Source organism: Misgurnus anguillicaudatus, chromosome 19, assembly GCF_027580225.2.
Source record: "Misgurnus anguillicaudatus chromosome 19, ASM2758022v2, whole genome shotgun sequence".
NCBI classification, from domain to species: domain Eukaryota; kingdom Metazoa; phylum Chordata; class Actinopteri; order Cypriniformes; family Cobitidae; genus Misgurnus; species Misgurnus anguillicaudatus.
This window is the reverse complement of record NC_073355.2, coordinates 31,516,681-31,527,613: the sequence shown is the minus strand read 5'-3', so window position 1 is coordinate 31,527,613 and position 10,933 is coordinate 31,516,681. Positions and strand designations below refer to the sequence as shown.

At 39.5% G+C, this 10,933-nt stretch overlaps 1 protein-coding gene across 1 annotated transcript in view; it reads right to left on the bottom strand.

Moving 5' to 3' along the window:
• Positions 1–1,620: 1,620 nt before the first annotated feature.
• Positions 1,621–10,933, bottom strand: part of vat1 (vesicle amine transport 1) — a 33,364-nt gene continuing 24,051 nt past the window's right edge. The window contains exons 6-7 of the mRNA XM_055194406.2: positions 7,328–7,569; positions 1,621–6,309 (exon numbers count right to left, since the gene is read on the bottom strand). Coding sequence (XP_055050381.2) covers positions 6,043–6,309; positions 7,328–7,569 — 509 coding nt within the window. The 3' untranslated portion in view covers positions 1,621–6,042. The remainder of the gene's footprint in view (positions 6,310–7,327; positions 7,570–10,933) is intronic.

Here is a 10,933-nt window from a genome sequence, read left to right as displayed (position 1 = left end):
TAAGCATAATGTTTCATATAGAAGCATTATTACTAAAGTTGGAATGTTGCCTCTGCCAGATTCAGGTGTCAAATGTCAATTTTAAGTACACCTTTATAGTAGTCCATTTCTTCTCAACCAGATGTGTGTGTTCTCTGCTTGAAATTAAGTGTTAATTAATTATCCATTTGTGTTTTGAAAAAGCAAAAAATTGTAAAATTCCTATGTATGCTTTCACTGTCACTATTGTTGGAGGCATTTTGAATCTTATGTGCATACTTGTAATTTCCACAACTTTAATTTTACTAGTAAGTTAACTTACACGTATTGAATTTCTTGCTATTTTATTACTTCAGAGGAGAGTTACAAATACAAGTTTGGATTTTTCTTAATATTCATATTACATTACCACATTCTGTATTTGTTTCGTACATCAATCCTTTTTTATTTAATAAAATATGAAAACCAAACTAATCTTAGAACACAATGCTCTATAATTAATAAAATAATGTAGAAAATAGATGCTGTTTTTAGGGCTGTCCAAAGATTAATCGCAACCAATCACATACAAAACAAAAGTTTGTGTTTGCACAATATGTGTGTGGGTGCATTATGTATATATAAATACATACACACATACATGTATGAATTTAAGAAAAATTATATTTAGGTATATTTTTATTTATAATACAAAATATAACAAAATATATATAAATATACATGTGAATGTTTCTTAAGTACAAACATTAATGTGTGTGTTTTTTGTGTAATTTATAATACTGCCCTACAAAGGCAAAAGACCTTAACTCGCTAGAGTGTGAAACTGAGAAAAATGACTTTAAAGTTTAGACTTATAGTGAGTTTCAGTTGTCAGTTAATTTCTTCTTCATTTTTATTTTATCAAAAAAAAAACATAAAATTGACTCAAGACACTAATGCAAATAATAAAGGAGGTCTTGAATGTCTATATATATATATTACACACAGTTCACACACTATGCAAAAAGCTTTTATTTTGTATGTGATCAATCGCAATTCATCCTTTGACAGCCCTAGTTTTTTTAATCTGATAATGTTGCTAGAGCTGACTGAATTGAAACAGACTTTACTGATAAATGCATCAAAGCATAGGGGCAGTTTCCCAGACAGTGTTTAGATTAATCCAGGACTAGGCTTTAGTTATATTAAGACATTTTTACAAAAATACCTTACAAAAAACAATACTGGTGTGCATCATGAAAGAAATTATGACATATGTTGAGATATGTCAGTGCAAGATGTTTTTAAAGTAAAGCAGCTCAAAAATGCGGTTTAGTCTGGGACTAGGATAAGCCCGGTCTAGGAAACCACCCCATAATAGAGTCTTAAACACAAAGGTGCTCTAATAGTAATACACAGGGATGTCATATAGAAGAACCATTCAGTGAAATATTCTCAGAAGAACTATTTCTTTAACATAATATTTTATAATCTAAAGTTCCTTTTTTACTACAAAAAACCTTTTTTGAAACAAAAAAAGGTTCTTCAGATGTTAAAGGTTCTTTACGGAACCATTCAGATAAAAATTGTATCGTGAAGCACCCTTATTTTTAAGAGTGTAGCCAAAGTGTGGTTCAATAATGACGCCATGAACAATCCATATGGTTTTTTTAGTTATGCTCTTTAATTAGTCCTGGAAAACATGTAAGGCAAAATGGTCACATCACACACAGAAGCATTATGAACTCTACAGTCCTCACGACCACACGCAGTCCAACCAACCCAGAGTCAAGCACAGATACAGCAGCACTTCAGATACTCGAGATTAAACGGAGAAAGTTCAAATTGAGGGTTTCAGAAAACAAACAAACAACAACAAAAACAACCTGCGGTGCTTTTCTGACGTGTGTGGGGGGTGACTTAATGCTGACGAATAGGGGTTTTCAATTTCTAGCCAATCGGTGAACAGGAATGTGAGCTGGGAAATCTGATTGGCTAAAAAGCCAAGCAGAAAAGTTGGAACTAGAATTCAGAGTGCAGAGAAAATTTAAGGGTTCGTCTTTCAAAAATGTTCCCAATGCTCCAAAGTCACCAGGCATTTTTGTTATACGTATGCATTTGCTTGTACAAAAAAGGTGTCATTTATCATAATGCAATGCGTGCAGAATACATTTTAAGAGATAGCGTGTTACGCTGACGTGTAAATTTAGAGGTAAAATTCTACCGCAAGCCTTTCATAGTGATTTTATTGATGCATAAATAAATACATTTCACTGTTAAGATACACTATAATTAAGTATCTAATACTCTAACTCATGTCTGGACATAAGGTTTTTCAGCATTGGTTAGGGGTGCATGTGTAAGGAATTCTAGACTCTGTGAAACTGAGGGGTGTTTCCTGTTCTGGGAAAGCTATTGGATTGAGGGTCCGAGGAAGGAAGCAGCTTGGCTCCCAGTCGCACAATTCCATATTCACGGGAGACAGTCACACCTGCGTCTGAGCTCATCGCGTGTGCTCCAAAAAAGGAAGAGGAAGAATATTCCCAAACCATCATCTTACAATGTATCTAAACCTTGAGAGATTTAATGAATTCTTCCTCACCCAGATGTCACTGTTGGATGTGTTAATACATGAGGTCTCTCTGAATGGATCCAGTGGTGCTTAATGTTAGCCATGCAGACAGAGCCAAGTAACTAAAACTAATAAGCAGCCGAGATGTGATCCAGAACCGGAACGATGCTGCTGGAATTGACATAGTGGAGTACTAGAATGTTAAGATGACCTGCCATGACGAATTATGTTTGGATTGTTGAGGAAAAACGGCAACACTACACAACTAGACTGAACACTAATGACAGCCAGAATATAAAAGCCGAAAAAAAAACAGTGGAAGTTGTAAGACCTGTAACTGCTTGAAAAAATTGTTAGTTTGTTAAAACTGTGACTTTTTTGGTTGTTGGGTTAACTCTAGTCATTGGCTAGTACATTGCGACCGCCCACCTGCCTAATAAACCACTAGTGCACACAATACACAGAAGTATTCATAAACAACAGTACACCTGATCTGGATCAGCGGAACCTGATATCAGCCCTTTAGGAGAGCAGAGCCGAGATCGGATACAAAGGAAAACTATTTTGTGTGTACGAGCATTTGTGTATAAACGTGCGTGGAGGCAATCTGGTGTTGGTTTACGACTGAGGCACAGTGAGAACGAGAGGTTTTGCATGAATTTAAAATGGAAAAGTCAGAAATCAGTCAGCACCAATAATATTCAGGGCGTCGACCACACACGACAGGAGCAAATTCAGATTCGTAGGTCTTTTACTGCAAGATCATTTCGACAATAACCACAAAAAAAAGGTTTCTTTCTCATTTTTTTCCTTCAGTACAGTAAGCACAGTTATAGCGAAGGTCACGCCTCCACGAAAAAAGTTTGGCACACTCGGTCAGGACCAACGAAATAGGAGTCATCATCACATTTTAGAGGAACTGCAGCAAGCTTTTTTGAACACAAAATTACTCAAATGCAGACCACAGAACAAACAAAATACAAAAAGGAACGAACATTTTTACTGACGTGTTAGTTAGGGTCACTTGGCGCCACAACCAGCAGAACACAACAAAAACAAAACGAAAGTTAAACAGAATTCAGGATTCATTTTTTAGGTCCCAAGCTGGAAATGGGTGCCACTCCCACCCCAGTGCATTCTGGGCCAGAGCAATAAGTAAAACAGGTGGCAATGTAGTGTAAAGTCTCAGCACATGATGTAGTAATACACAAAAATGAACATGAAGGCTTGCGCATCTATGCATTTCCAACACATGGTTCTTGTGTTAAGAGTGGCATAAAGAGGAATGTGTTGGTGGGAGAGAAAATGTGACTCAAAGTCTGAGTGAAAACCTGGAGCGAAATCGCAAACACAGTGGATTGGGAGTGGGACCGCCATCTCTAGAAGTACAAGCAAAGTGCAAACAATAGCAAACCAACATGGGGCTGGAATAAGAGTTAAGTCAGAAAGAGAGACAGTTCACCCAAAAACTGAAAACTCGCAGGTTGTTCCTGACTGAAAGTACGTCATATTTTAGTTTTTTAGTGAACTGTAAAATAAAAATAAGGTAGCATGAGGGAGGTAGAGTGACAGAAAGAAAAAAAATTGAATTTATATCTGACAAGACCTGAGGACAGACAGTCAAATACAGAGACACACACACACGCACTGACTCTCACACAACAACAAACGTACATAAAGAAGAGGGGTCTGGTTCGTTTCACGTAAACAGTTGATCACTGACATGTACCAGACTCAGTGCACGACGGAAAAGCAGTCAGCAGGTGTCTTGAATGATAGCAATGCATACAAATCACCAGTAGAGGCAGCAGATCACTGCGTTTTAAAGAGGCGGGAGGGGCCAGAGTGTTTGATTGACACTGAGAGAGTGAATACATCAGGGAGTTAAATAAATATGTATTTATTAAAACAAAAAGGCGTATTGTATAAAAGAAAGGCTGTAGTAGGATTTTATGTGTGGGTCTGTCAGAGATGTGGGGGTGAGACCCGACTGTCATCTTTATCTGGCCTAACTGCTGTTGCCATGCCGACCACAATGACGAAAAGGGTAACGGGAGGAGGAAGAGTCAGATGAGCAGATTTAAACGCTACATGCAACAAGTGTGATGCAGGTCAGGGTGATCCGTCAACTGGAATGAGGGGCTGCGGAATCCTGGAGGAGTTTGTGGTATGAAAGGCCACTGCTGTCTTTATCTGACCCTCCGTATGCTTGCACGTCTCAGAGTTCGTACAATGAGAGAAAGCGAGAGTTGAGCTATAATTGGTCCTGTTTGCCAGCTAGGCTCATTAAAATCCTAGCACTTGCCCCGTCTAATGACATGGCACATTGATGCGCTAGCCATTGAGGCTTAAAGGGTTAGCTCACCCAAATGAATATATTCAAACCCATATGGCTTTTTAAAAAAACATCTTGGTCTCGGTTTTCAATTTAAATAAAGTGAAGGGACAGACGGAGGTTAAGTTAAATTGCAAAGTGCCCCACAAAAGTGGTCCGACTAAAGACTAGGAAATTAATGTGCACAAGCTATTTATGTGGACCACCATTTCATCTGTAATAATGTACTGTGTCAAATTGGGTCCCCATTTACTTTTATTATATAAGAAAAGCAGTTAGGAAATTTGAGGTAAGAGTCAATTAAATGTACTACTTGTATCGCCATCAAAAACCACCCAGGGGTGGAGTCGGGTGCATGTCAGTGAGCCTGGCCCAATGGGAATACAACATAAACAATGTGAGCGTAGGTTGGTGCCCTTGTTCAATGTGCCAGTGCTCGTCCAGGGTGATTTGGGTGGGCAGAGATGATCGAGCGCTTTTGATGACGTACGGCAAATCAAACAAGTGCAGCCTCTTCATAACAGATAGGGGAGGGGTTGGTGGAAAAGGGTGGACGTTGTCACGGTAACGGCGCTCCTGCTAAACCCATGCAGGCGCGGCACACAAACGCACGGGGGGTGTAGAGAGTGAGGGGTTTTTGGTTTGCGTCTGAAAAGATAAAAGATCTTTTTTTCAGTGGAATACAATAATTTTATAGTGCATTAGTTTGGCAGGAATAACAATAGAGAACATGTATACTTTGACAGGGTGCAGAATAAGGTTAATTCACTAAATAATTGAAGACATTGGTTGAGTAAACATTGCATTGATATTTATAAAAGTATAATACTGCCCTAACACGCTTTATCGGCGTGCAGTCATACGAGAAAAGTTAGAAACGACATCGCAGAATGCAGAGGAACTTGGAAAAACACTACCAGGTTACAATAGCACAATATAGTGGTGTGATCCCTTAGTGTACAACGTGTGTGTTTGTGTGTGTGTTCAGAGTTAAAATTCTGCTGATTGAATAATTGCAGATCTAATGTCAGAGAAAATACCTGGGGTTAAGTTAATTACACTATACACCCCCCCATTCACACACACACAAATATAACACACACATGCATACACGCACACGCACGCAGACCACTCCCAAAACCCCTCACACAAACACAAATCACATCACATCCACTACTCAGTTCTCCTCTTTCTTGACTTCCTCTTTCTTCTCTTCCGCTTTCTTGTCCTCCTTCTTGGGCTCCTCTTTTTTCTTCTCATCCTTCTTGGCCTCCTCCTTCTTCTTGTCGTCTTTCTTCTTGTCGTCCTTTTTCTTGTCGTCTTTCTTTTTCTCCTCGTCTTTCTTGACCTCCTCCTTTTTCTCCTCCTCCTTCATGGGTTCAGTGGTGAGGATGATTTTACCGATGTTGCTTCTCTCTTGCATCCTACGCATGGCATCGCCGATCTAAACAAGAGAGAGAGAAGCTTGATTGGTCATCTGCTGTGGTAAGAATAACTTACAAGCTGTCGAGTACCACCTAAACATGCATGCATCAAATTAGATGCATAAACTTTTTATTTCACATCTTCGAATTTTAAATATTTTCACAGAATATTCTTTAAAATTACGTAGCATGATTTTATATAGAAAATAGTAAATCATCAAAAAATATTTTAGGTGGTGTTTTACACATATTCCCATCTATCTGCAAATACTTAATGAGCGAGGATGAATCTGTACTCTTCCTCCTGCTAGCTCGGTTTTCCCTCAACTCACCTCTCCTTTACCACTCTACCTAACAACCAGCGCCACGGCAACAGCGAGTCATCTCCTAGCAACGGAAAAGCAACCTAGCCCTGCCGATTGACTTGTGGACAGAGAATGAGACGGGAAACCAGAGAAGAGAGAGTTACGAACAAACAGAGTGGATGGCGCTCTCATCCGATGTCCCGAAACGATGTGGAATTTTCACTCCAAAGTAAAAAGCACTTTAACGTTAAAGGATGTAAAAGCATCGTTTTTATGAATCTCCAATAACACTCAGGAGACCCATAAAAGCCCACGTCGTCATAAAAGCATCAGCTCACATTCGCCGTCACATACTGTAAGCGGAAAGGGACGTCTCCATAGCAACAGGAGGGAGAAGAAAGAGAAGAAATAACAGAGAAAGATGAATGAGGAAAAAAGCACTTGATCAAAGCGTAGAAGGAGTACAAGGCATGGATGGGGGTTAAGGTGATGATCGGGAACGAACGCCTACGCACGTTTAACTGCTCAAGGTAACAAACCTGGCACAGATCACACACACAAATCATACTCTGACGTTCTTCGAATGTGACCCTGTCGGTGAAATCCAGGCCAGAGTTTCATAATCTAATTAGTCGATAATCAGTCTATATTAAAGATATCAAGGTTATATTTTCAGACAGTGCTCTTTACAATAAGACTTAAGCTGCGTTTTCATGCATTCTGTTTTATTTACCTGTTCTAGGTGGTAAGTGGAATCAATTCGGGGCTTGATCTTGCCCTGTTGGTACAGGTCCAGGATCACAGACATGGCCTGAGCGATGAGCTCGGTCTCAGAGTCCAGGTACCCTAGGTGAAACCCACACACTGAGCGATTCCCTTGGATCAGACTTAAAGTGTGTACGGAGAACTGCTGGTACCAGGTCTTGGCCACCGCAAACAGATTCTTCTTCTGACCCGCCAACATGTTAGCGGCACCTGCAGAGCCAAACACATAGGTGGACAAATAACACGTTTATAAAGAAGCATTAAGCATTAAACACATATTTTGTGTTTTCCTCTACATTTTTATACCAAAAGGATAGAGTTTTATTTAAAGGGCACCTATCGTGCAATTTTCACTTCAACAAGGTGATGACACAAATGTGTCTTGGCAGTGTGTGAACACAACAACCCTACAAAAGGAAAAAATCCATCCTCTCTTTCTTTTTTAGTCCCTTAAGGGCTCGTTATAGTTGTGCGTGGGTCCTACGGCGTGGCCACAACGGCGTAGGTTCCAAGTCGGTTTTCATTTACACTTTTGCATTGTCGTCCGCGTTGACGTGCAAACACACGAAGACCGCTGGAAGGCAGTATCCACGCGTGTAACCACAGTAGCAGCGCGACCGTCACAGAAGCAGAAGCTTGGCAAGTTTACCCACAAATGAAGAAACAGCAACTTGTTGTGTATGATATGAGAAGACCAGCAATGATGGAAGTAACGACGGGAGGGGTTCTGGTGAACCAAATCACAGCGCTTGCGGTCCACTAGAACTGACGCGCTGTTAAAATTTTTGCAAGGTGCACGTCAGGCTACGCATAGCTATGCACAGGCTACAGATAGCCTTACGCACGACTATAAATCGGGCTTTAGTCTCATTAGACATGCTACTTTGATTCTCTTGTTAATGTGACGTCACACTGATAAAGCCCCGCCCACTGACTGACAGGCTGCGTCCTAAATCGCATATTGTGACAGTAGGTACTGAATAAGACTACCTACTCATCGACGGTTAAAACAGAAGGTACTATATGGTAGGAAAATGGATAGTATGAATGAATTCGGACGTACTACATCCACCATGTGGAAACATCGTGTGACATGCGTCGTCCCTTGTGTTTATTTAAACACAAGGGACAGCTGTTTAATACATGTATTATTTGCATTTGAAGTAAACCGGGTTACCGCTTACAGCCATTTTTTAATAAAACAATGCCCCTCCATCACCTTCTTCATTGGATCATTCCTCTCCTGGGGCCAGTTGTTCAAAAAGTTTATCTGAGATCAAAAAGATCCAAATTTGCAAATCCCCATGTTGCTATCCAGGATCAAGTAAGCCATCTCACTTTTTTCCTGGTTTTTCAAAGCAAAATTGGATACGATCACCCTGATCCAGATACACACCTTTTCCGATTAGCAAATCTGGATTACTAGTGTCCTAAATGGGACCACGTTAATGTTGACTATTAGCTATGTAAAAAACAGCAGGTAGTTTGGTAAGTATGGGACATTAAGTTTATTTACTTGCAGAGACAATAAAACAACATAACTTTTCCTTAAAAGTTTTCCTGTACAGTGCCACAGTTAAATTTAAAGATTATCTTTGATAAAATTAAATGTTAAATATTTTTTGTTTGCTATTGACTTTTTCTCTCTTAATTGACTGAAAGGTTTAAATGGTAGAGCAATGTTATACATATCAATTTATTACTATAAGGATTGTACTAGGAGCAAAATTTCAACAAAAAATGATACATTTATAAATATTACATGATAGAAATGTTATTTTGTAGACTAACTGCAGGTTTATAAGTTTTAGAAAACGTTTAAGTTTTATTGCATTTTTGTTACTGAAATCCACCTTTCTGCTTTTTGGGATCAAACAAATTCCAATCTGACTAAAACAACACAAAGTGGCGATTTGATCCAGATCAAAACCTAGATTGGATTTTTTGATACAATCCAAATTCAGAATCCATTTTTTTTAACAACCCATTTTGCAATTTTGATTTTGACCAATTTGATAGCCGAAATGCAAATGGATTACTTTTGAACAACTGGCCCAATGGGATCAAACAAATTCCAATCTTACTAAAAAGTGGTGATTTCCAGAACAAAATCCAAATTCAGAATTCATTTTTTTAACAACCCATCAAATTTTGATCTAATCCGATTTTTGAAAAACTGGCACCAGGGGATCACGTGGTAGTAAAGTGTCCATCGAATGAACATTTCTGGATCTTGCCAGAAGTGGTAGGTCATCCGAGTAATGTTCGCCTACAGTTTTTCAAATACTATCAATTCAGACATACTACTTCCCTCACCTATTGCTTTTCACCTACTAAACAGTATGGAAGTAGGCGGTTTCGGACGCAGCCGCAGGCATGCATATCATAGTTTCCACCCTTAGTGAGTTAGATACTAATAGTGAGATACTATTGGCTCACAGGAATCAGATCTATTTTAGCTGAAAACCCTTATTACAAGTAGCTCATTTGCATTTAAAGGTACAAACATTAAAATGGCACGTTTTGGGCATACCTGAGACTTGCATAACATCTTGTGAAAATGGGTATAATAGGTGATCTTTATGTGTGACATTTCATAGTTTGCATAATATTTGCAGCATATCATGTGATGGGATGCTACAAAGATTACACTCTAGGTCAAAACTGATGGTACTATTTGGTAGCAGGTATTTGTGCAAGATTTCTAGAACTTGAAATAAAATTGAAAGAAGTGGAAGTGGTTGCAAACTGCAATGGCACCATAGTACTGGCCCCAGTTTTGAGATCCAGGTGCTTGTTTCGGTCTTACTGAGACTAATAAGATTTACAGCACCAAGACGTCTGAACTGTGAGCATGTTGGCAGGGCATGAATAGGTGTTTGGATGAGTTACTTTTCTGCATGTAACGGGTATGTGGTTGACTGATGGGTGAATTATTGCTTATGGCTCCCACAGTGACAGTTCTTCATTTATAGAGAAGTGACATGTCTCTCTACCCCCTTCTCTCTCTCTCTCTCTCTCTTTCCAACACTGCACTCGTTGACCCCGCTTCAATTCTCTTACCGTTCGCACATCCTTTCGCATCACTTCCCATGTCTGTTACCCTCTCCCTCATTTCAGTGTTTCGTCACATGATCATCCTTATTCATTTGTTGTCTTTTGCACATAGTATGTGCTCACTGGTCAGGCTAACCATCTCCGCTTTGACCCAATTTCACTTTTTTGAACTTGCATGAAATTAGAAATCCATGCATTTCCTGACTTAAGTAAATCTGAATCATCATGTAGCCCTGGTGTTGATGGAGGACTCCTTAAGCCCCAAAGATGAAGATGGGAGGGGTTGATGAGATTAAGGAAACACTGCTCTATAGTTCCATCAAAAAATGTACGCTTAAAGCAATGACAACCTTCTTTCTCCCTTGCGCGCGCACGCACACACATTTGCACAAAGCAAGCTCTGAGATGGACTGTGATTTGGAGGCGACCCAGTCTGCTACATTCTGACACATTCTGGGTTTAGTGTCACATAGAGAAGCCATTGTTCTGATGAAGCAGGATAGAGGAAGAGAGTGAG